This window comes from Xiphophorus couchianus, chromosome 5 (assembly GCF_001444195.1).
Source record: "Xiphophorus couchianus chromosome 5, X_couchianus-1.0, whole genome shotgun sequence".
Lineage (NCBI taxonomy): Eukaryota > Metazoa > Chordata > Actinopteri > Cyprinodontiformes > Poeciliidae > Xiphophorus > Xiphophorus couchianus.
This window is the reverse complement of record NC_040232.1, coordinates 34,693,835-34,721,005: the sequence shown is the minus strand read 5'-3', so window position 1 is coordinate 34,721,005 and position 27,171 is coordinate 34,693,835. Positions and strand designations below refer to the sequence as shown.

The following is a 27,171-nucleotide window of genomic DNA, read 5'->3' as shown; positions in this document are numbered from 1 at the left end:
AAACTTGATAACCATTGTTGACACTGGAATCAGTCACCATCCCAAACAACGGAGGGTGTCTGTGTCATGTTGTGTGAGTGTTTTGCTGCAGAAGGGACGGATGCACTTCACAAAACAGATAGCATCGCGAGTAAATATGTGGAAATGTTAAAGAAACATTTCAAAATAAGAGACAAAGTGCAATCTTTGACACAAATGGGTCCAAATGGACAGTCACTCCAGCCAGAATAGGTACAAATTAGCTAATCTGGCTAATTTGGTGCTACCATAAGACTGGTCCTCGAGGGCCGGTGTCCTGCAACTCTTAGATGTCTCCCTGGTCCAACACACTTGAATCCAACAGCTGAATCACCTCCTAAGTGCAGTCAAGTTCTCCAGAGTCCTGCTAATGATCTCATTATTTGACTCAGGTGTGTTGAAGTAGAGACGCATCTAAAAGTTGCAGGAGACCGGCCCTCGAGGCCTGGAGTTGCCCACCCCTGTGCTAGAGCCAAATATTTGACAAAATATTGATATGTTGTCAAATATACATTGCCAAAATATTGACAAATATGTCTTTATTTTTGAGTGGCTACCTCAAAGTACCAAAGAAAGTTGAAAATTATGAGCAACGTGGCCCAAAAGCCTGAAACAGTAACACCAGGTCTGTCACAAGGAATAGGACAAAATCCCAAAAATATTGCGTTGCTTACAGGACAAGTTACTCTACAATGACACCGACTTAAATTGCAACCATACTGGTAACACCAAAGTAAACTTCTGAATTTTAAGAAGTGATACTTCTTAAAAAAAGTATCACTGAAATAACACAAGATCTTACCAAGTGTTTTCGGTCTCGTTTCTAGAGAAAATATCTTCGTACACTTGAAACAAGACAAAGATTTCTTAAGAGTAACTTTAAAGCAAGATGTCGTTACTTGCTTTAAGTAAATAATTACTTAATGTTAATATAAAAGTATTAGTTCAACTGACAAATAATTTCACTTAAAACAAGACATTTCCCCCATGTTTAAGTGAAATGATCTGTCAATGGAACAAGACCTTTTTCATCAATATTAAGACAAAATTGACCTAAAAAAAGCTCATATTTCGTTGAAAAGTTACTTGTAAGTTGATTTTCTCTCATTTCAAGTCTAAGATATTTGAACTAGAAACTAGACCAAAAGTACTTTGTAAGATTTTCTATTTTTGCAGTGATGTGATAACTTCTGGTATTTGATAAACAATATAAATGAAAATTCAGGCAATCCGAACTGTTCCAAACCAGGAACGGTTCAAACTAATGTCAGACATTGAGATAAGAGGTTATGTTTCTTTCCATACATTCAGTTGTGAAACATGCACATGTATGTAGAGTGGCGTGAATGCACGAGCTTTGAAAATGAATAGCTAAATCCAAAAAGAGAGATTGCATCAGAAATTGGGTCTGACATGTCGACAATTTAAGAAACATTTCTTCAGAATACTCCACATGTTCTCTTGTGCGTCTCATTCACTGGCGACACAGGGGAGGACGTGTGTGCGTGTGTGTGTGTGTGTGTGTGTGTGTGTGTGTGTGTGTGTGTGTGTGTGGATGTGTGTCGAGAGAAAATGAGCCACATACTGGTGGCAGATTAATGAAGCTGGGGAAAGAGGGAGCAGCTTGGATTAACAATCCGCTGAGATTACACTCACCCAGAGGACAACACACACACGAACCGACACGCACACTTGTTCTCGCCGCAGGAATCCAGGGCCGCTATTTTTAATAAATGGCTCTTCACACTGTTTTATTACAGTGTGTACCTTCAGGTTGCAGTAATTTGCAGATGATGTGAAAATGTGTTTGAGGCCACCATTTCCAACTTAAACACCAAACACGCTGTGACAAAGCAATTGACCGTCTCCATATGCCTTCTGTCGCTCTATGACCTTATCATCCATCCTGCTATCCTTTTAAGATTGTTCTTCTGTTGTCTCTATTGTTGTCTCCATCCATAGCAATTGACGGTCTTACAGAAAATTAATTTATATAATAAAACTAAAGAGAAACAAGAAAGAGTCATTGTAAAAAGGTGAAAACAATGCAAGAACATTTTCCTTTAAAGTGTAGATTTTCACTGGGAGTCGGGTTTGGAGTCACAGTTGAATAATCAGTTGAGACAAAAATGTTCAGTTTTACTTATGTCCAAAGACATAAAACTCAAATTACGCAGCTAATTTTTACTATTTGTCATTAGTTTCGATGCAAGTGATCGATTAATGAGTTAATCTAAAGTTAATTGATCTTATCCATCGACCAATGATTAATTGGTAAGCGGCCATTTTCTTCAAAACTTTTGTTTTCTCTTGTATCAAGAGGACCGACTGTCTTTCCTTCACGTAAAGGGCAACATTTTTCATAATATGTTAAATAAGAAAACACACATCAATTTTTCAACTGTATTTAACGCTGACTAAATTAACAGAAAATTGTGATTTTCTCACGCTATTAAACTTAGATGCATTTATAAAATATAGCAAAATGAGAACATCTTAGGTTGCTAAATATAAAAATAATTCCCCATTAAAAGACAGCTATTCATACAGAAGTACTGGCTTTACTTTTGTATGAAGTACTGGCAGAACTCTAGAAAGTATTGTTAAAACGTCCCTCTATGAAATCTGTTAATTCACGAAAGCCCTCAAAACAAACCTTGCTATTTGTTATTATATTTGTTTTTTTCCATAATGGCACAATTTTTCTGTCATCAAGTTCTCGCCTTCGTAGCACAAAAGTAATTTTTGAATCAGGAGTTGATGCTGCTCTGTCATGTAACTCGGCTGAACGAGTGCAATTAAAGTTATAACTTAACAAACTTAGCTGAGCTGGTCCAGTTTTTATATTTCAAAACATTATTTAAGTGCATTATTTTCCATCCCTCACCAGACTCTCTTTGGACCGTTTCTCTTTCCCGTTCTTCTATGTCACCGCCATCTTGAATCCTGTATCAGCTGGCTCCGCAGCTTATGGACGACCAGCGGCGCCCTCTGCTGGATGGCGGCCAAACTACAACACTAAAAGAAGGCCTAAGCGGACGTTATCAGTTAATCAATTGGAACTAATTGTAATCAAATAAACTATTAATCAACAAGTAACCGTAAGTTGATTACCTGTTTGCATCCCTAGTTTAAAGGCTTTACACAGAGTCCCTCCTCAGTTATTTATTATTTATCTTGGAAAACAACCTCCATGTTTTTGAGGCTGATTATTATTATTTATCTTAAAGGTAGTTCTACATATTTGTACATACATATTAAACCACCTCTTTTCCAATTAATATTCATTAGAAAATCTGCAATGCCATATTTACTAGCATGCGCTGCATCAAGGTGTTTATTTATCCCGTTTCTGGCAGCAATTTAAAATGTGTTTTCCTCTCGAATTCTGCTTTTCTGTTCACTTGTGCTCATTTTCCTCACTGGACAAACCGTGCCTCTGGCTTATCCGCACGAAACTCCCACCAACCGAGAGCAGCTTGTCTCATTGACCTCGTTTAAAGCTCATAGTAGCACAGTTAACAACAATTACTCATCACGCTGTTTGGGGCAAAGCCTGGAATAAATCCTTGCGGAGTGGAAAGTGTTGCAGAGAAGACGGCAGTGCTCTGCAGTGACAAATGCCCGTCGTGTTCTCCTGTTATCCATAAGGCTCAGACCAGCCAGTGATCATTGCTCGGATAGAGCTTAATAGCTTCTTTCCAGCAGCACTGGGGAACACACACACACACACAACATAGCCCCCCCAAAAAATGCACAGAGGACCACTCACTTTTCCAGAGAGAAAAAAAGACAGAGCTAAAATAAATGTTGAGTAGGCTGGCAGCTTCATGAGTGGAGTACATCAGTGCTTTACTTCTGTGTGGGAGAGAGGGTAAGAAGACAGAGAGGAGGCAGTGAAATGAAGTTTGCCGATTAAAGACTATTTCAGTGTGCAGTAAAGAAAATTTATTGTGTGTGTGTGTGTGTGCCTATTAGAGTCCCACGGTTTTTGGGGCAGCACAAGGTCAGGAAAGCTAAATGCTAAATGCTTTAGCGAGGGGATGAAGCACGGATAGTTCAAGAGCTTCACTTCACCTGCAGACACGCACTCAGCATGCAGGCTACTAGCCTAGCAGACCGAGCCACTTACACAAGAGGGAAAATGTATACCGAGAGCACACTGACAGCGCTAAGTAAGGGGAAGACAAAATGTGCAAAGTTTGTCTCTTCCAGTTTTAAACATATGTTTTTAGTCGTGACTGAGGGACAGTGAACCTCTGAGTGGTTTTCTACGGTGGCCCTGAAGTTCAAACCACTAAACACAATTACAAATTAAGAAAACGGTAGAGCTACTGTAGGTCCCAGTGGGAAACCTCAGACATCTCTGACTGAACGACACCACTTTTGGCTTCAGATACAGACGTTATTCTGGTTGTTGAAATCATGAATGTTAGCAACGTGCTGATGCTAACGTAGCCACTGCTGTCCAACAATAGTTTGAATGAGGGCATGTTTTGAGGATGATTGAATAAGTCTCTTCACCCAAATCATGATTTCTACACTTCAGTTCATCCATTCATGCAGAAAGTTACTAGATAGCTAACCAGATAGCTAGCTTTTTAGGTAGATATCTCATTAGCTAGATAGCTAGGTGGCTAGATAGGTAGGTAGATTAACAAGCATCATCATCATGTCCTCTAGCCTACAGATTGTCTGCAGCATGTTTACCTTACATTTGCTGCAATAGCTTCCCAACCAAACTTGTTCAGCTCTGAGGTGAATGACTGCTGCATCAAAACATTTTTAGCAAAGAACAGAACAATAATGACAGAATGCGACGAGGAGGCAGCAGAGAGGATTAAAGCTAGAAGGTTACAAAGTTGTGTAGAGAAAACCTGTGTGAGGGGCAAACAGAAGAACAAACCCAGGAGGAGTTTGATGTGTCATGGAGAGCTTTGAAGGGAGAATGATGAAGAGGTAATGCAAGGAGAGAGCCTCCTATGAAAGGAGGAATGGATACAGAAATTAAATTAAAACAGGAAGTGAAGCGAGACAGGAACTTTTGATGAGGTCAACAAGGTCACAGTGAAGTGGATGAAGAGAGTTGCACTGGAACACTTCAAAATTTGAAGTGTTCCAGTTTGACACAGGGGTCTAAAGGTTTCCACCTGTCTTTTCTGCCTGTTATTTTGAGATAGTTAGTGTTAAATCTACTGCAGAGCTTTTGGAATATATCACATGTATATGCTATGCTTTAAAAGAACCAAAATGATTAGCAATAATAGTTTAACAGGCTTTTCCTAAAGTGATTAAGTATTTTCTTGAGACAGTGTCTCATTGAATTCACTTATTTTTAGTTCAGTCTGTCGGCGTGTGCAACCATTTTCACTGCAAATGCATCGGATATTAACCATGTTTATGTTTACACATGGATGACAATTCAGCAAACCAGACTGACTTTTAAAAAACTTTGTGGGGTGCTGTGGTGGCGCAGGGGCAAAGCATGACCCACGTTGAGGCCTTAGTCCTTGTAGCAGTGGTCGTAGGTTCGATTCCCGGCCTGGCGACGTTTGCCGCATGTCTTCCCCCTCTCTGATTACCCTGTTTCCTGTCAAACTACTTTCAAATAAAGGCCACTAGAGCCAACAAAACCTTAAAAAAAAAAAAAAAAAACTTTGTTCCTACCAAACTTTCATAAGAATGCAGACATTGTTTCTGACTCTTGTCTTGCAATCGTGAAAGAAACAGAGTTCAACAGGCCTGTAAATTTGTCTTTCACACAAGCAGGATTATTATTATTATTATTATTATTATTGTTATATTTCCCCATGATCAGGGAGATATTGGCTCCTAGTGGAGTGGCTCTTCAAACCTAAACTATGATCGGATGGCAAATTATTCTGAGGAATTCTGAGAAAACAAGTCGTCCAACTTAAAAAGAATTGAGTTAATTTATTACAAGTAGTCAAACTGAGTTCATCCAGGTAAAAATATTTAGTTTGTTAAGTTTTCATGTCGAACCAATGTAAATAAATTAAGGTTGACAAACTTAATTTGATTACATGTAACAAATTAACTCAATTGTTTTATGTGGGACCTCATTTTCTCTTTTTTTCCCCGGTATAAATAAAGCGGCATCGTATTAAAGGGTTCAATACTATTGTATGGTTAGTTCTTATGGCTAAATCATATAAATTTTCTTCTTTTTTTCCCACATAAAATAAGATTAAGAGTAAAATTACCTATTGATTAAAATTTTTACTAAAATAAAATGTTGCTTTAACAAAATGTCAGATAAAAACATCCTGGATTGTCTCTTTGAACATAATATGAAATAATAAAAGAAAAGCATTAACAATGCTATTTTGCTAATCTAGACGGCCTTCTGCTCTGTTCCTATTTGTTCTGCCGTGATTTACTTTATATTTTAGAACATTACTCTGATCTTTACTTCCAAGATGTTTGGATAAGAAACAGCCAGTTTTCATTAGAACAACCTTTAAACAACTTGCTGAAAACACAGAAATCTACTAGATCCTCCAGTAAACATCTTCTTGTTTCACCCAGAAGCCACTCTAGATCAGCTGTTTCTACAGCGTCCAGCTTTACAAGCAAATTCAAACCATATTTACACTCTGAAGGTTTCACTTAGGCTTTGGAAACTTTATCCCCCTCCCCCTTGTTATTTAATTCCTTTCACTTTTTTCATTTTCAGATTGTGTAGGATTTTATGTGCCGTTTCAAACTTCGATGTATTTCATTTTAATTTGCAAGAATTGTTGGATAGAATTAGCCTAGTCGACTTTTAAACTTCTTTTCCTACATGCCTCTTAAAACTTTTGTAGTGGCTCAGGGTTTAACTCAGGTAGTGTTAGGACTCTGCTGATGTGTGTGTGTGTGTGTGTGTGTGTTTGTGTGTGTGTATCATGAGTTGCACTGAAGCCAACAGGTTGCTGCTAACAGGATAACGCAGCACGTTTCTGAGTGAGTTAGTGCATTCTGCGTGGTTGCTTTAACTACGAGGTTGCAGCTCTGTGGGAGGTGATCGTAGCCAAAGCAGCAAAGAAAAGAAAGAAATGCGGCTGCATGTACCTCTGCCCTGGGGGAGGAGAAGAGGTCCATCTTTGGTGCTTTTACTGTTTTCCTAGAACACACAGAGAAACGTAGAAAGAGTCACGCAACTGAACGTCGTCTGCAGAAGACAAGAGGTGAAAAACACGCAAACTGATAGAACAAGCTTTTCCCAAAATAATCCACAGCTCAAAGTGAGAGGACGACTTAATGTGTGTATTTTCGGTCGGGACACCAGAGTGTATTAGACGTTTATGCTATTGGTTTGCCTGAAATCTGTCCTGAGAAATTAGATGTGCTGTCATGAGATTTATTTATTTTATTTTCCAAAAAGGCAGATACATTATAAGGATTTTTTTTATATATATATGAAATGTTTGGATGTCTTAGATCCAAATTTGGCACTAAAATTTCCTCATCATAAAAAATATTAATTTAACATCAAATACATTTTTAACTAATCACTTATGCATTAACAGTTTACTACAAGCATAAATGTAATCTGAAGTTTTTATTCTTTCTTGTCCTTTATATATATACAGTGTATATAAAAAAATGCAGATAGTGTACAGAAATTTCATAATTAACAAGGTAAATGCAGAATAAAATTTTGTCTTAACATCTAAATTATTTTAAGAAAATCAAAACACATAATTTTAATACTTCAATAATTGAATCAAAAATCCTCCCAAAAACTGGTTTGCCTTTATTATACCTGAGACTAACAAAATGATCTTTCTTGTTCAAAAACAACATTTGTAGAAATCACAGTGACTTCATGCTCCAACAAAAACCCTCCGCGATACGATCAAACAGAAAATAAATGCATCAGGTTGTCAAAAGAAAAAATGCACAGCGGTTTAAAAATAAACGTCCTATTTACCTCAAGAACTGTCTCTGCTCTAAAGAGTTGATGGGAACACCGAACGTGAGAAGTGGTTTCAAACAAAGTAACAGTCTCAGAGGAAGACACTCAAAAGAGGAAACATCGGTTTTTCTTGAACGTTTCCAAAAACAAAAAAAGCTAGATTTTCCTTTGAACTGCCTGAAGGTAGGCACAGGACAGGGGAACAAGTCAAACCTTTGCATAATTTCCTGTTGAGAGAGTCTCCACTTATATCTGACTGGACCACAAGAAAAGGAGCCAATGAGAGGCTCTGAAAACTGTTAGGTAAGAGGAAGGAGATTTTTGTGTAACTTTGCTTGCGTTGTTTCTCTGCTTCTTGGCTCAACGCAGCCAGAAACTGAGAGGAAAACGAGGAGATGTTGCCTTGCAGGCCCGTTCATACAATTGAACATTCACATTTTGGTCAAATTACAATTTTAATGTATTTTATTAGGATGTTATGAGTTAGATCAACACAAACTGTTGTATACCCGTGAAGTGGAAAGATATAGAGACATGATTCTCAGTATGTTTACCCCCCCCAAAAAGGATTTTGTGATACACTTTATCCAATCTGACTTAGCTTGAGCAATTCTGCAATAAAAATAATAATAATAATAATAATAATAATTAACGTGATAAAACAGGTGGAGATTGTTGTTCAGATAAAGGCTATTCTACAAAGTATTTATTAGAAGGATAAAAAATAAAAGGCAAACCACATTTTAAGACTACATGTGGGTAAAAAAGGGAACTATTCATCCTTTTCCTTCCACTTTACAATTCGACACAACTTCACGTCAGTCTATCAAATAAAATCTTACTAAAATCTTTTGTTTGTGAAAGAAAAATTTAAGGGGTTGAAATCAACAATGGTTTATTAGTATTTAACGCAATCTGCATTTTTTTAGTCCTCTCATGTTATCTTCAATGCCAGGAAGCTTTAATTTCTAGGTCATTAGCGTCTATGAGACAGAAATCAGCAATGTAACCGAGACCCGGATCTGAAAACCTGGAACTGTCTTATATTTAGAGAGGAAGTTCATGACTAGAAAGGTCACTGTTGCCACATTGCATGCGCTGGGAATTATTGTTGAACTCCTGGCTGTGGGAAAGCACCCACACCTCCAGATTGTGCATTGGCTGGTTGACCAAAAGAAACCAGAATCCTGAGTACAAAACATTCTCATGATGGTAGTATTGATTGTGGTGTAATAATCTATTTAGCAAGTATTGAGTGGATTAGTGTTAAGGTTCATTTTATAATAAAATAGAGATTTTCAAATTTGTGAAAATCCAGAAACATTGAAACATTTTTAGAGGTCCTTGATACCGAATGTTAGCCCCAGGCTCTGGATTTGGAAAACACACAAATCCAGAGCCTGATTTGTGTGAAATTACCTATTGCCATCCGATCAATAGGTAATTTCTTTTTCTTTGTTAGAAAAAGAAAAGACTTTGGAACTAAAACTGAACTAAATATGACAAACCAATGTAAACAACAGACCAAAGACAGGAAGAAGGAACTTTAACCACAACACAATGAATCCAAATCAATCAACAAAATAAGACAACAAAAGGATGTAGTCAATCAAAAACTACAAAGACACAAAAACCCACTACCAATGAGTGAAACGTCTTCGGACCCTAAACAAGAGCACAAATATATAAAATTTAATGTAATCATAACAATAAGAATGTAGTGTAAAAAAACTGTCTCTAATTTACGGTAAAATACCGGCAGCAGAATTTTAACGTAGAAATACGGTTTTGGTCATGGATTTTGGATCTGATGGATTTTACCATATTTTTTTAAAACATATTTATATGGTCTAAAAACCACTGCTGCCAGTATTTTACCATAAATTAGAGGCTTTTTTTTTTTTACAGCGTGTCAATCGTTCCACTAAGACATATGATTAATGAGACTATTTAAGGCATGGCAGAGAAGTTTCACTTCCACTGAACTGACTGGAGTCAACATCATTCCAACATCCCTGTGACTCCGACATCAGACGTTTGGCTAATAGCTGATGACATCCAGCAACATTTACACCATTTGTCGTGAACTCGTACTGAAAACCAACACTTCTCTGAAAGCCGTTTTAGTATTTCATAATTCCTTTGGAAATGATCACAAGAGCTTCCTCATAGTTTGAATATTTGCACGGGTTGTTCCTTTGTTACACAACAGAAAGTTGATGAGATTCCTGGAGAACTCTTAAAAATGCAGGGCGCATTAAAATAGTTATGGTATCCTCATTTGTCAGAAATAAACAAACATATTTTGATTTAATTGATGTTTGTCAAGGTAGTGACATAAGTGGTCAAAGGTTTAAAACTTGGCTGCTTTTTCAAACATTGTAAATCTAAATCCTGACCATCTTTCAGGTGGTCAACGTGTTTTGTAATGTACTTAACTCTGACCTACATATCTTTAAAGCAAAAACAGGTTGCTAAACCCCAGGGCTGAAGTGGTGTTGCGTCTACAAATACTTAGCAGAAGATACTTTTTCAAAAATTGGCAGTAGGAAATTGTGGCAAAGACAAACTTTGTTGTCAAGTCTTAGCTGAATTTGCTCGCAAATACTAAGGGTGAAACATTTGATCAGATTTAAAATAATATCTCAGCTCCAGCAAACCAATTGACAAATAACTGTGATCGTTTCTGACTCATATGATCTGGTTAAAAATAATAAGATAAATAGATTAATGTCATCAGCGTAGAGACTGTAACCTAGTTCCCCGATTCCCAACCAGAATCCAGGCGCTGGTGTGTTGACTGTATTGTCAGGCTGCTTTAAACACTGGGAAAGGTTCAATGCCCTTTGTTTTAGGCAATACTGTAACTCTGCTTCAGTAGTGCTTTTATTTTGAAAGTACCGGGCTTACACTTTGCGGGTGGGTGGACGAAGACGCCTCAGGGCCCGAGGCGCGTGCTGGCTGTCCTGTTCCGTCTGGTAGAAGAACATCCTGAGAGTATCATCAAGTAGCAGCCATGTTGGAAGACCAAGCAGCCTCTGAGCAGAGAGAAATGAGGATGAGTTGGGGGCGGAGGGAAGTGCTGGAAGGATGCAGTGCCTCACTATCCTCATGATATGACAAGGATAAAGAATAAAGATGAGGGAACAGATGCATGAACAATGCCACAAACAAGAATCATATTAGCGGCTTTTTTGGCATGCAAAATGGAATTAAGAAAGAACGAATCTGCACACCTCTACTGTAGAATAAAGAGTACAGGGAGGGGGGTTTTCACAAAAGTGAAAAAATCCCCAATATTTTTTTTCTTTTGCCATGTAAAATAATTATATTATCTCCATATTAATAACATTTTTCTGTTGAGCAGTTTTTGTTATGTTTGTGATTTAAAGGGGCAGTGTTATGTGTTTTCCAGGCACAAAGTGCCATTTTATAGCACAAGCAATTAACTATGTCAACTTCAGTTGTTAGGAAATTGCTATATATTGTATATCAAATGTGACTTAAAAGAAATTTTACTTTGCAACTTAACACTTGAAATTGGGCTTCTGTCTCTTTAAGAAACTTCTGCTCTTTCTGAAGCTCCACCTTCAGGAGGTCATCACAACATGGCTCCTCTATTAACCCTTTAGCATAATTTTTACCAGCGTTGCTCTGAGAAGTAGCTCGTTTAATGAACCCAGCAGATGTGCCGTTCCACCAGGTGTTTGCTAATTGCTGCTGGCTAGTCTGAAGGAGCTGAGTGGGGTCGTTGCGGGGCAGTGGTGCTGTGTGAGGCGGAAGTGAACTGGCAACCCACCGGTTCCAGAACAAGCTCTACCACTGCTGCCACCTTCACCCCATGCTCCACTCCGTGGTGGTGGATTGCTCTCTCAGGGTCAAGGGTCAGTTTTATTCATCAGGTCAAGTCTCTTGGTGTTCTGTTCATGAGTGACGGTAGGATGGAGTGGGAGATGGATAGACTGACAGGTTTGTAATGTGGGTGCTTCCCTGGTATGTACCCTAAATTACCGGTTTAGCTTCATTCTGATCCTTGACACGGACACAAGCAGCAGACTTAAATGACTGGACTTAACCTTAGAGAGTCCAGTCATTTGGAGACAACTCTAAGTGCAACAGCTGTTGCTCTGCAGCTGAGGTAGGTAAGGGGTGCTTCCTTCCTAGGCAACTTCCTTTAGAGGTTTTCCACCATCTCGCACTTGGAGGATACCCCAAGGCAGAACCCAGTGGAGGGAGTATTTATCCCTTCTAGTCTTTAAATGCCTTTAGGATTCCCCAGTGAGAGTTGTAGAGTGTCACTGTGAAGAAGCATATCTGGGTTTCTTTACTGTTCTTGTTAACTCTGCATGCCAACTTTGGCTAGGCAAAAAGGCAGCAGATGGCTGGATGTACGAATTTGTTGTGAATCCAGGTGTCTTGATGAAGGGAAACTGGAAACAGTACAACACTGAACCGTGCTGCACCATCTTATGCTTTGGTTGTTTGCCATAAAAGTTAACTGAAGCATAATTGTGCTCTTAAGCTTTTAAGGAAAGAAAAACATATTTTTAAAACTCCTGCGGTCTTAGCGTGACAATAAAGAGGAGCACAGCAAGTGTCACAGTTGGACAGCGGGGAAGCGGAGGGCTTGTCCAGTCAGACCGTCAGTTCCCAAAACTACACGACAACAAACAAAAACCTTGTAAAAGCGCACACAGGGTCAGTATGACACTGTTGGACCACCCACTGAGTAAAAAACTCATTGGGTCCAAATGATGGTCTCTTTAGACCACCCTAAAGTAGTCAAGGACAGGATTGTCACGACAAGAGCATTGGGTTTGGTCATTTCAGCAATGGGTTCAGTAAAACTCACATGGTTCGGAACACCTGACCCATCTTCTGTCAATTAACGTCTGGTGATGCCAGCAAATATTTGAAAGGCTTAACGACAACTGCAAAGACGGGAAAGGGCAAGGACAAGTGGAGCAGTGGAGTGGATAAAAACAGAGGATATGACCAGAATTACAAGTGCAAGGCAAGCAAAGGCGATAAGAGTGTGAGAAGTGAGAGCAACGTAGGTTGTAGTAGAACAAGAGTAAAGGAGAAAAGAGAAGAAAGTGAGTGGGAGAAACAGAACCTGATCGTGTTTTTAGCAATGGAGCAGCAGCGAAACATGTCAAAAGTCCCACAACTAAAGTCAGTCAGACGTGATGTGGGCACAGGGCAGAGCAAAGAGAAGAGAGCAGAAACGCCTACATGTTGAGCTCCATCTCCAAACCACTGCTGAAATATCTGAGTCGGTGCTTATCCACCTACAGCATCGTTCTGCCCACTAAGATGTAGGTTTCTGCATCGCACGGCGCAGAAGACTGCGAGCGCGCCAGCAATTCCTTCTCCTTTGAACTAAATGTAAAAAAAAAAAGAAAAAAAGGCGCTTATTATGAAAATCAAATGTGATTACCTTCATGTACGTGTTGAGTTCAGGTATTCGGCTTTCTGCAATCTCCTTTTTGTTGCCGATGTAGATTTTTCCTGCGGTCAAAGTTAAAGGTTCACAAAGACATGAGAGGAATTAAAAGGATTTTTCCTATATGGGAGCAGAAATTGTTGCACTTCAGGTGTTTTTCTTTATGTTCAAGATTTCACATGACTCTCAATTTACCCCACGTATCAGCTGATGTACTAAGACCGCATAAACTGTGGATTATTGCCAACATGTTACTGTAAAGATAGTGAGCAGAGGTTATTTTACGGCTGCTTAAAAAAAGTATTTGCCCCCTTATAGAGTTGGCAATGATTTATTTTGATGTGTCTTGTCTTGACGTACCATACAGGAGTGCTGGTTGGTTTCATATGCTAGTGTAGCTTTGCTCTATAAGAACAATATATTAAGATGGTATCCTAATTAATTGGTTGACTTTACTAAATCAATCCAGACTGCATCTGGTATCAAAGTAGAGCGATTCCACTAACGGAGTAGGAACCTGCAGCTAGTTTTTAGTTTTTATTATTCTGCTGCGTGACCCGAGTTCTCCTGAGCTAAAGGAGAACTCAAACTGATGGGTGCACATTATTCTGTAAGAGGCTTTTTTTTTTTTGGTAAAATTTATGATTCCAACAAATAGAGCAAATAATTTATGCCCTAAAGTCCAAGTCAGGATTTGATCACATCAGGGTGAGATCATCAAACTACCAACACAATGTTTGATGTTTTGAGTTTGACAAAGCTAAATAGTTTCTTGCAGCACAGTGTTGCTTTTTCTTATATTTTCCCTACTTCTTGCTGTTGAACAGGAGCCATTTTTATGACTCCATCCATCCATCCATCCACCCATCCATCCATCCATCCATCCATTTTCTAACACCTTGTCCCTAGTGGGGTTGTGAGGGGTGCTGGTGCCTATCTACAGCGAACCAGAGGCGGGGTCACCCTGGACAGGTCACCAGTAGGTCACAGGGCAACACAGAGACAGACAGGACAAACAATCATGCACACACACACACACACACACACACACACACACACACACACACACACACACACACACACACACACACACACACCTAGAGAGAATTTAGAGAGACCAATTAACCTGACAGTCATGTCAAAGGTTAAGGTGGTAAATACACGTCGTGTGGCTAGCGACATTGTATTCTTGGTTTGGGTAGTTTTGTATTTATTTTATTTTTGTTTACCATTAATATATGGAATTGCTATTTTAAAAACTGCTTTTTGTAATTACTGAGGTCATATTCATCCAATCTTACATTTCCATCACGATCTGAGACTCGTAAGTGTAACAAAAAAGCAAACAGAAGAAATCTGAAGGGAGACGAATACTTGTTTTCACCACCCAGTGGAAGTTTTAGCGATTTGAAAAGTGTCGTTTTACAGAAATAATATTGTTTTTAAAGTCAAACGGTGATCAGACCAATGAAAGTATTAGCATGTCAACACGCTCCGAGCAAAAATTCTAAATTGTATTTATTTGTTCGATCCGAGCACCATCCTACGAGGTTTACACTTTAATAGGCTGGCGTGCAAATATTGAACCGTAATAATGGTCAAAACATCCATCAGGTTGACTTTTTTTTCTCTGGCTCAAACATCTAACAGGAAGTACAGAGATGTGTTTTACTCAACCTGAGAACGTGACATTCATTCAACTACTCCAGTGGTTTGTTTTCAGATTCGTCTGAGATTGGCTGTGATTCTAAATTGTTCCCCAGACATTCATCCACGTAGCGATGCTGTTTAAATCAATCCTCATCCAGCCATCATCCAACCCCGTGGTTTTTGGACGTGTTGTAATGTCCGTCATCCTCTTTCCTCACCAACTGGGAAGTGGGGAAAGAGGAAACAAACAAACGCAAATTCTGACATCAACGTCTTTATGCGCTCCCCCACCTTTAATTAGAGAAGCCTGAACCGACGAGAGAGAGTCTGTATTGTTTTTCTTTTAGCCCGTCTTCCCATCAGCCCGTTCTCCCCACTGTCGTCCTTATTCCCTTTCCATCCTGATGAGATCTGGCAGTCCAATTAAACCAGCAGACTCCATAGTGGCAGCTGCTATATCTGAGTTTTTGGGAAAGTAGAACTTTCTTAATATAGTGAAACACATCATAGCCTTAAGGTTTTTTTTTTTTTTAAATCGGTTACATTGTTCCCAATAAAGACGTTTTGACTACGGACTTTCAAAGAACAAACTGGGTTAAAGAAAGATCTACATTTCAGCGTACGTCTTGTGGATGTTTTACGGGTCGCGTCCCAATGGGAGGAGAACCGGGGGCGGATCCAGAACCTGATGGAGGGAGTAGGTATCGCTTCTGACCCAGAAACACATCGGGTCAAAGCAGGAGGTACTGTGAGCGATGCTGGGATTTCTTGTAATGCGAACATTTATGCGAAAATCAGATCACTTTGTCCAGAAAACACGATGTCAAGTTGTGTAAGTGAACTGCGTTTTTTTTTTTTTTAAATGAAGCCTTAAACCAAGACAAATGCCACGTATATGTTTGATGTTCACTGCATGTCAACGACATGGGTTTATGTAGCCCATACACACACCGACCTCCACCCTCAAGATCAATGCCACCAGCTTGGAGGCGCCGGCTTCTTATTGGTTCAAATAGTGGCTTCCAGGCACAATCAATGTAGACGCTGATGACAAATCCCAGAAAGACGGACTTCTGGAAAAACAACGAGCTGAACAAAGGCAAAGGAAAGACGAAGGCAACGTAACGAAAACGCACCGTTTCTAACGGTGGCTCCTAAACTTTGGAAATCTTTGCCTTTGAAAATCCGAGCGGTGCATCTTCATTCACCTAAATCTCTTTTAAAGGTTTTTGGTTCCCGATTGCACATCCACACCTAAACACACTAACCGGACTAAACAGGCAAATGAACAGGATTAAAGTGGACTAAACAGGCCCAGTGTGAACGGACCCTAAAGTCTCCATATATTCATTTGAATATCACGTACATCCAGTCATTTTTAAGGTGGCTGTTATCAAAACCTAGCGGCTTTGATCAATTTTTGCGTTTTGTGAAAAGTTGCTAAAAGTGAGAAATTATTTTTGTTCTCCTAGTATGTATTGGCAGATTAAAATATTTTAAAATAAAAAAATCTTTACTTAGTGGTAAACAATAAATAGAAACTACAGCAAACAAAATTTACAGGAGAAAATTTTAGGTTGGAGCAGCAGAGGTGGGGGACGCTTTTCTGCCAAATTTAGCCACAATTTTTTATTTTTATTTTTATTTTTTGCTATTGTAGCTTCTTTCTACAGCAAACAGTCACCCCCGTTGGTAAAATGTGAGAGCTCCAAGTTTGTCCCAATTGAAAAACTAAACTTCTAAATCCCAGTTTGGGTTCCAGTTGAGGATTTAAATGGATATATTTGACTTACAAATATTGACAAAAAAGCTTTGAACACAACTAATGGCTTCATCTGCTTTTAAATTTGCGTTCATGATGTTTTGATGATGTGGTCAGGAAGACTTTTACAAAATCTATTTGTCTCTGAACGCAGAAAGCGTAATGGATAAACATTTTAATGTAAAGGTTAGAGAGCGGCAGGGCTTTAACAGCGCGGCGGAGCGGCTGAAGTGTTTCCTCTTTGTTCGGCCGGCAGCAGAAAATCTCCGCGGCGACGGCAAAACCAGAAATTAGATTACATGTTGATTACACTTCTTTTTTTCTTCTCCACACAAACAGTAGTAAATGTTTTTCTTCCATTAGCCGCCGCTAATGGAAGAAAATGTTTTCATTAAATTGTGAGGCATTTTTGCAGGTTTTTTTTTTCTTTCTAAAAACGAACCAATACAGTCAAACAGATTCAATGAATAATGAAGTAAAGCATGGAAAGTATTCAAACAAATCAAAATAAATTAAGCCTGCCGTAAAAAAAATATATATAAAAATGATAAATAATGATGCTATTCGTTAACTTACAAGGTCATTCAGGAGGTGAGTGTGTGTGTTGGGAGTTGTTGGTGTGTGTGTGTGTGTGTGTGTGTGTGTGTGTGTTGGGAGTTGTTGGTGTGTGTGTGTGTGTGTTGGGAGTTGTTGGTGTGTGTTCTTGACTCATATTCTGGGAAAATGTTTTTTTTTAGCGTTTTCTGAGAAATCTGCAGTGGGAGGATCGATGAAAACTTCCCTGGTGTTCTGGACTTTCAGGACAAATTGTCCTCAACACACAGAACTTTATTCTGCATCTTGCCACTCGCAGTAAAACATAATCATATTTATCTGTTCTTGTGTAATATATTCAATCCTTTAGGTTACTCACACTGTTACATTAAAGCGGGCTGAACAGACAGTACATTTCCTGGAAATGAAACTGATATGCAAGATGAAGTCCTATTGATTGCTATTAAGGGTATGCAACAGTATATTGGCACAGATTTCCTTAATTTTGGGTGATCTGTGATTGGTGATACGTCTAAAACTGATCACAAAGGTCTGAAAATCAGCCGCTGTCTCCTTTTGCTCTGCCAGGAGAGATGACTGACTAGAAACCAGGTCACCTTAGTCACCATGTTAGTCACTTTTCAGACAAAAAGAAAAGAAAATCAGCATTGCCAAAAAAATCTGAATGAACAACAAGGGTGTTTTAAAGATTGGTGATCGGCCAGAAAACTGCAATCGGTGCACCAGTAATGATCCTATCTGAGAAAGTCTGCTTCGTTATGCACACTAAGTGCAAAAATATCCAAAGGAAATATGAATGACACGTCGGCGCCCATGTTGCACTGCTGGACAAACGTCCCAGAAAGCTAAACAAGTTTGAAAGCCCACAATAAAATACCGCTTTGTGTGTATTTGCATCAATGACATCACAAGACGCTTTAGTACATTATGGTAGATGAGAAATGCTGTTTGGTTGTTTCATAGTTGGTGACTGCATGTTGTTTTTATCATGAAGCTCTATGAAGAACCAGGCTGCTGAGGTGTGATGCACAGATAACATTAACATTGTTTAGCTTAGCTTAACATAGCTTAGCTTATCTTAACTTAACTTAGCTTAACTTAACATAGCTTAGCTTAACTTAAATTAACTTAGCTTAACATAGCTTAGCTTAACTTAAATTAGCTTAACATAGCTTAGCTTATCTTAACTTAACTTAGCTTAACTTAAATTAACTTAGCTTAACATAGCTTAGCTTAACTTAAATTAGCTTAACATAGCCTAACTTAGCTTAACTTAACATAGCTTAGCTTAACTTAAATTAACTTAACATAGCTTAGCTTAACTTAAATTAACTTAGCTTAACATAGCTTAGCCTTAACTTAAATTAACTTAGCTTATCTTAACTTAGCTTAACTTAACATAGCTTAACTTAATTTAGCTTAAATTAGCTTAGCTTAACTTAACTTACCTTAGCGTAATTTAGCTTAGCTTAGCTCAGCTTAACTTGAAGAACTCTTGGTGATTTTGAGTTGCAGCTGGTTCAAATTTAATGTTTGAATATAGATTATTTTTTTTACAACACAATTAGTTTAAATTAATCGCCGCAATTTTTCAACATGAAATCTGTCCACTCTAGTCCGAGTTGGTCATATTCAAAAACTGCTTCCAAACGTTTTAATGTTGCTCTTTTTTCTGAAACAAGTGCAGGCTCAAAAGTTTTTCTGCATCCACACAGAACGCGAAGAAATATCTGATTAAATCAGTCAAATAAGGTGAAAACTCAGAAGAACCTTGTTTAGTTGCCTTATAACCAGACGCCTTGTTTTGCGGAGGGTAGATTTGATCAATTCACAAAATAAATCAAATGCTCACCATGAACTGGAGTTCTGTAGCTGATCTGAACTAAAATTCAGGCTAAAGTCTTTTAGCTTAAAAAATTCCAACCATTTTTTGTGTAGATTCTGTCTGGCATGGGAGAAAGAATCATGACTAGAAACCCCCCCTCAGTTTTAGTATGAGTTATATGAAGGATTTCTGATTTGTCTGATTTGACAATAATAAAGACATAATTATAGCCCATGACAGACACGTATCTGAACAATGTGAGATGTGACACCCTGATGAGTTGTGTGTCTGTCAATCAGCTGACCTGGAAGAGGAGGCAGGACGCAAGCGTTGGCACCGGGCCGGTCCGGGTCGTCAGGGGAGTATTTGCTCTCCAGGGTTTGGTGGAGGCTGAAAAACTCTCTGTAGCGCCGATAGATCAGATACTTACTGCCTCCCTTTGTCTTCACCTCGACCACAAACCTCTAGTTGGGAAACAGAAACAGAAAAGCACGTCACTGCGGCACTAAACATATTCTACACGTTGCATGCAGAGCTGGCCCCAGAATGAAGGAGGCCCTGGGCAGAATCTATTTGGGGCCCAATAAGTTTTCTCATTCTTCAGTTAGCCCAACTTTTTCATTTTTTTTTTTTTTTTTACAGTTTACTAGTAATCTAAATTTAAATTACATATTCTATATTACAGAATTTGTTTGAGAATTATACCAATCATAGAATAGAATAGACTTTATAACACAGATACATTGCAGTATAAGGACACTGTTGGGTATTTTCTACAATTCAAAGGCTTTTTTTAATCACAGAGAATAAAAATAAGATAATATGGACACACAAAAAACACGCATTTAAGAAATACGTTAAACATAGTTATTATATAAACAGTTCTATTTTGGTCACAATCAGTCAGGATAATATTTTATTTCTTCCCGCTTCTCAAATGGAAAAATACAATTGAATCAAAATTGGGTTTTGTGATTCCCCCCCCCCCAGCTGTTGACAGTCTTGCATTTAACGCTGCATGAAAATAATATATAATATTATTACTGTTGTTTAGCTAATTTTTTTTTTGTTTAAGCTAATTTCAAACTATGACGCCATGTGAAAAGTTATTCAAAATACGAGTCGATTCTTTCATTTATGTTTTACTTTATGCAACCGGGTTATTAAAACAAGTTATATTAACTGCTTATTACAACCAATTACAAGCAATAGTAGAATACAACTTTTACAAGAGTCAGGGATTTTAAACGTTTTAAACGTTTAAAACCGGGTAGTTTTTTCACGTTTAAACTTCCCGGGTTTGTTTTCGTGAATGACTTGTGACAATGAATCTGTTAAGACTTACAAAGTAATCAATGAAACCTTTTTTCTCCTCGACGTCAGCGATGGTGGCGCTGATGGGGATGTTGTCCGGCAGCTGGTCAAAGTCACTGACGAGATGGAAAGACGTGATCAGTTACAATGTTCAGTTCTTATCGGAACCAGTTTTATTTGCATCCGAAAAAGGCTGAATTTGAATTAAAATCTTAATTGTTTCCAGCGCAAAACAACGCAAACATTGCGCAACTGCTAATAATAATAATAATAATAATAACTGTCATAAACTTTCATTACCTCGTCAGAAATCAGGCGAACGATCAAATGAACTGAACTGTCTGCCTTCACTACCAGTTTTTGCGCACACTCGTCACTCACCTCTCGTCCCGCAGCTGCTGCGGCTGCGACATGTTTTGCGCACAGCTCGGTTCCGGACTCAAGGGGTAAGAAATCTGGGACTCCGGTCAGGAGGAGAAGCGCCTGTCAGAAGAGCTAGAAACGACTCAATCGCTCACACGCCAAACCGCTGAGAGGCTCTTCGGGCATCTGGTGGCTTGAGAGGCGCAACAGTGCGGAAACGGGCAAGAGTCAGGAAGCGAAAGTTCCCCAGAAAAGATTCATGAGCGGATCCGGCCCTGCAGATGTTCCGCCTGGCTGCGAGGGCGGGGAAATGTCACCAAACAGTTTATTTATTAATGTATTACTCTATCAGCTGACAACTTCAGCTTAGAGTGGGCCTGTCGTGGTTTTATTTGTATTGATTTTGGATTGTATAGCGAGCGAAAACCAAAATTCAGTCTCCCGATACTTTGCATAAGACAAATGAAAGTGCTTTTTAAAATGTCACATAATTGTCTTGCTGTGGCCTAAATAATCGTAGGAAGGAGTCCTGAAGTTGAACGTTTTCCAGCAGTCAGTAACCGATAAGCCACTAAAAACATTTCTTAAGAATCATGGCTGTTTACAGAATTTAATATTTAAAGTTAACTGGAAGGAAAATGTGCAGGAGAAAATTTGTTCAAGAGTTTAGAGGAGATCCACAATTTACGGATCCTCGCTGGAGTGAGTAGCTGTGTATGTTGACCAGATAAGTGTGTAATCTGACATTTAGAAAATAAACTTGCATAAGAGAAACTCACCAAATTAATCAAAAAAAAGGTTTCTTGATAAGAAAATAAAATTACAAAAAGTTTTGGTGCTCGGATGAGATGCTTTTGCTTTGTTTTTTTTTGGCCTCGAAATCGATTTATTTTTGCAAAACTAAAGTGAAAACACTTTCCGCATCACATCCGTGGGAGCCACCACACAGACGTACTCAGGATACGGGCTGCAACTGATGCATATCCTGCCACTGCTGAACCTGAGACAGCATCAGGTTCTGTCTTACCTGGATTGAGGACAAAATAAATAAAAAAAAAAAAAGATTTGACTGTTGTAGATGTTTTGAGATGAGAGTCAATTTAGCATTTTGTTTTGAAATCAAGGTTCCAGAGTCTTGAAGACGAGTGGTTAGGCAAAAAAAGAAAAAGTTCTGGATTGAAGAGACACAACCGGCGCATTTCACCTCAAAGCTGTCGTAGTGGGATCAGAGGAGAGCTCTGGAAAGAATTGACCAACGTGGAATAGTTGGAATAATTCTTACAAAATGTGCTGATATTCCTGCCATCCTGCGTTCTGATAGTGTTTTTATAACTACACATTTTCAAACTAAAGGTGATAAATCAGAACCAAGCTCTGACTTAGTTCTGTAGATTGAAAAGCTAAACACAGGAGTCACTTTCGGGAACTTCTCTATCCAACGTCAGTGTTTTCCTTGAAACATGACCTCATATTTCCACTTTTTTCCCCCCGTCCTCATCTGAAGGGAAACACACACACTCTTCCCGAATCCACTATTTCAATCTGAATTGATCCAGTGTTGACCTCTGACCTCTTTTTGTCCCCTGTTGACAAAAGAAAAAACAGAAGACAGCCTGTGAGATTTGAAAGTGAGATCTGGTGACAACCGAACGCCCCTGACACTAGATGTCAGCAAAGCTGCTGAAATGACGAAGGTAGCCGTGTTCAGTAGGACCAGTGATTTGGCATCTGGTGTGAAACAGTTTCTGATTTTGGTTTCTTCATCTCATTCAGTGACGTCGGCTCTGCTTAAGACCTAAAAATTTAACTGTCAGTCTTTTTTCTTTTTTTTTAAAGCTGCAAAAGAGCAGAACTTCATAGCTACCAGCTTGTGTGAGCAGAAAGCAAAAGGAGGCTGCAGCCGCCGCGTTCTGGGCGTGCTAACCGGCTCGCTTCCACTTCTTCTTTCGACCCGACTGAGACTTATTTCCACTCACGTTACAGTCTTAATATTTGTTTAAGAGGCTGATGTCAGAGTGAAGTGTCCAATCATTTATATCCTTCAAGAAAATAGTGCTTGTGAAAGAAAAAAATAATAATAAATGTACAAATTTGCTTGGCTGAAACTGGCTGTGAGTGTCTGACTGTCAGGGGGGAAAAAAACCCAAAAACAACAACAAGTGCACTGAAGTACACCGGTGCATAAAAGTGTGTGTGAGTGTGAATGAAGCGCATGTCGACTCCGTATCTATTTTCACGTTGCCTGAGATGGATGGGCCGAAAGGCTGCTCGCATGTCAGGCCATCGCCAGCCATGAATTGCAGAAACATTTTTTGAGGTTGTATTTATCTTCAAGGTCAGGCCAGCTGCTGAAGTCTGTTGTGCGTCTGGGATGTGGTGTGTGTGTGTGTGTGTGTGTGTGTGTGTGAGAGAGAGAATTTAGGGATTGCGAATGTGCATTAAGGTGTGTGTGTATGTTTTCAAAAAATGTCTGCTGGTGAAATCTAATAAGTAATTAAGTTGACACACACACACACACACATATACAGAAATAGAAGAAGCAAGACTGACAGAAAGCCTCAACAAGCGCCTGGGTTGTGTTGGCCATGTTGACAGCTGGTTTCCATGGGAACGTTAGAAGAGCGGCAGGAAGAGGAAGAGCCGAAGATGAGAACTTCTCTGTTCTCTGATGGACGCTGGGGGGTTAGAGATGACGGCTGAATCAAAAACATTCACAGAATATTTCCAGAACAGTTTGAAATGTTAAACATCAGACAAATGGAGGTCATGTTTAATTAAAAGTGAAAAACGTCTTTCACAATTTCTAAAAACTCCTTAAACGGGTGATGTGAAATCAACCTTTTTCAGCTTTCCATCACGTCATAAAGTTATTCCCTCATCAAAAACGTACCTGGAGTGTTGCTTTGTTTCTTTCATGCTTGAATCTCCACGGCAACCATTCGGGGGTCGCCTGAACGCTTGCTTCCACTGAGCGCCGGCGTCGTCTCCACGGCGAGGTTTCGCCTCAAAGCGGCGCTCTCCTATGTCTTCCCCACTCCGCTCCTTCAGACTAGCCAGCAGCAATTAGCAAACACCAGGTGGAGCTGAACATCTGAGCTCACTATAGGAGCTGCTTCTCAGTGCAGTGCTCCTATGAACGGATGTTAAACGGCTTAACGGAGAAACATCGTAGAGAGCCAGATGTGTAAAACCTTTTTTCCCCTGGAGGTTAAAGTTCACACAAATCCCAAAAAAATTACATTTGTGAATTATTTCGAGCTGCATGCACTCTGTTAACTGGATCTCATAATGCCAGGCAGAAGGACGAGAGGCTGCATTTTAAATAAATAAATAAATCTGATCACAAGCTGACATGGTCCAATGTTCTCATGAAGACTTGCTGTCATAAACACCAGATTTTAATACACCATGTGTAAAACTAAAATTTGGTGTCTCGTTATTTAGCGAGCTGCTTCACTGGCGCAACTCCTAAAAACTTGCATGCCTTAAAAAACATTATCTCCCATATGCTCACCCACACAAATACAGTCACTTCAGGACTTAATATAATGCTAGTAACTAATGTAATCAGCTGCGTCCTCTAAAAAGATACAAAACTTCCTTCTCCCACTGTACTGAACTAATAAGGTTGTGAGTTATCAGCAGAGTGCAACTAAGACTCCAAGGCTTAATAATAATAATAATAATAATAATAATAATGTGTCCATTTTAAATGTCAAAAGAAATCTGGGGACAAAATGATTTGTTTAAGATTTACAGCAGCTCTGTATTCATTAGGGAAAGTGATGAAAGTGCGTCATGATGGGATTGTGACTTTACTAAGGAAGCATCATCATTATCCTCATCATCATCACCTGAGCTATTGTTACTACTTAAATACTCAAAGAAGTCAACTTAGATGCATTCTTTAGTTGTGATTATGAACTATAAATGAACATAAAACTGAAACCAGATATCGTGTCTCCATACCGAATTGACGCTGTTTGACATTAAATCAGACCAAACCTTTTCTGTGTTAGATTGGGTGAAATTTTTATTTTCTGTTTATGACATGTCATTACTTTCTGGAATCAGCTTTGAAGCCTGAATGACGTAAGGACGTAGGTAAAATGTTTTTATTGTCCTCCAACAAGCTTATTTTGAGTTATCACGTAAAAGTCGACTTTTTTTTAGCTGTAAGTCGTTCCTTCCCCACTCAGCTCCTCCAGACTAGCCAGCAGCAGTCAGCAAATACCTGGTGGAGCTGTGAGTCTGCTGAGCTCATCATAGGAGCTGCTTCTCAGGGCAACGCTCTTACGAATGAATGGTTTTATAGAGGAACGTTGATGTGACGTCTTCCTTAAGGAGCAGTGACCAAAAATTCAATACGATCCAATTTCAGACACTGGAAAAAATTGTTATATGTTTTTTTTTGTTGTTTTTTTTAAGTGTACTGTATATAACTTTAGCTTCATGCGCAAACATGGCAGTAATTTGTCACAGATAAAAGTCTCTGTTTAAATCTGTAAAAATTCAGTTTCCTCTGTTGGAGCACAGATCACAGTCGAAATGCTCCTCACATCTGCGAGCGCAGACGCCAGCGGGTTCCCCCTGCATTTATTTTTAGGGCTAATATCTGCTAATCTTTGGGTCTACGTGGACCGGGGATACCCCTCTAATAATGCTAACACAACACACACACACACACGCCTTCACACAGCCTTGGCTTGGGGCTGCTCCTGCCATGGCTGACCTAATGCACCACCTGTTGCTGAGCAGCACATTGGTCATTAAAAACACATTCAATTCCTTTCAGCCCCACTCTCTTCCGTCTGTCACTGTTCCTCTCACTTTCTCTCTAATTTTAGTTTGATCTGCCGCTCACACTTTCGATCTTTTATCCCCAGCAGGGCACACCCACAGCTCATAATCATTTCTCATTGTCACGTCAACCTTTAGGGTTCTACTCTTACTTTCTGCCGTTTACGTTTTCACGATGCTCGCTGCTTTTATCGTCTTTCGTCCGTAGCTTCTTGGCCGTGTCCTTCTCGTCAGGTTTACCCTGACCTATCTATTAGGCTCTGTTGACCCCGCGCTGCCTTCTCGTCTTGATCCTTTCTCCCCCGCAACAAATCCTTCCAGCATGTTGTCCTCGCCGCCTCACCCCTCCCATTCACATTTTCTTACAATGCTGGAAAGTGCTGAGGAGCAGTAATTCAATAGACAGGAAACCTAAGAGAGTCTTGGGACAAGAGACATAAATAGACATGGACATTTATTATTATTATATGTACAGTTTAGACAATGCTAATGTTTGCTGATTGCTATAGCATTTTGTCACATAGGCCTCCGCTAAACATAAAGAGCAGATGGAAAGTATATATTTCTTTATTCCTTGAACTTTTCACCTTTCAGAAAACAAAGCTAATCATTTTTATTGGGATTTTGGTTGATAAACCACACAGTATAATACTGCCACAACCATTCGCCATGATGGGGGCGGGGCGCTCCACAGCCCCTTTGTCCACTTTTTTTTTTTTTTACTGAAACAGGATTTATTTAAATAATGGTGGGTTTTTATTTTGTTTCTCGTCCATAAAAGTCAGATTTGTGAAGTGGATAATTACTAGTTGTGATACAATTGATGCCGAGATTAAATTTCACACAGTGGTAATCCATTTTCTGCTCAGGTGACATCTGGGGGAAACTGGTTGTACTGCATGTTATTTGGACATTTTTGTATACAAAATTTGCATAATTGTGTGTTTTGTTTTGTTTAATTCTCATTGATGTCATACTTCAAAATATACAAAATATATGATGGACACAGTTTATAGGTACCTTTTTGAGTAATTCAAACATTTTATCAAGGTTTGAATTAGTAAGAATAAAACATATGGCCACATCCCAAATCTACTAGGATTAATTAATTACTTTTGGACATAGAGCTAGGTTGAAAAAAGTCGTTTGAGTACTACTATCTTTATCTGATATACTAATTTATCTGATTATCTGAAACATTTAAAGGGGCGGTATTATGTACATTCCAACCACACAGTCCTTTTTTATAGCATAATCATAATCATTTGTTACCTTCAGATGTGACATATGTATCAAATATGACTTAAAGGAACAAGAAATTGGGTCTCTGTCTCTTTAAAAACTCTTGATCTTTTTGAATCTCCACCTTCAGGAAGTCGTCACAACATGGCTCCTCTATTTACCAGCATTGCACTGAGAAGTAACTTGTGTAATAATTTCATTAGATGCTCAGCTCCACCAGGTGTTTGCTAATTGCTGCTGGCTAGTCTGAAGGAGTTGAGTGGGGGATTTGTGGG

The 27,171-nt window shown here is 39.1% G+C and overlaps 2 protein-coding genes across 2 annotated transcripts in view; one reads left to right on the top strand and one right to left on the bottom strand.

Moving 5' to 3' along the window:
* Positions 1-21,391, bottom strand: part of ncf4 (neutrophil cytosolic factor 4) — a 32,805-nt gene extending 11,414 nt beyond the window's left edge. The window contains exons 1-6 of the mRNA XM_028017264.1: positions 20,873-21,391; positions 20,523-20,607; positions 19,482-19,641; positions 13,380-13,450; positions 10,850-10,977; positions 7,093-7,144 (exon numbers count right to left, since the gene is read on the bottom strand). Of these exons, the coding sequence (XP_027873065.1) occupies positions 7,093-7,144; positions 10,850-10,977; positions 13,380-13,450; positions 19,482-19,641; positions 20,523-20,607; positions 20,873-20,904 (528 nt within the window). The 5' untranslated portion in view covers positions 20,905-21,391. The remainder of the gene's footprint in view (positions 1-7,092; positions 7,145-10,849; positions 10,978-13,379; positions 13,451-19,481; positions 19,642-20,522; positions 20,608-20,872) is intronic.
* Positions 1-27,171, top strand: part of LOC114144446 (parvalbumin-7-like) — a 39,014-nt gene that overhangs the window by 3,024 nt on the left and 8,819 nt on the right. The window lies entirely within an intron of this gene.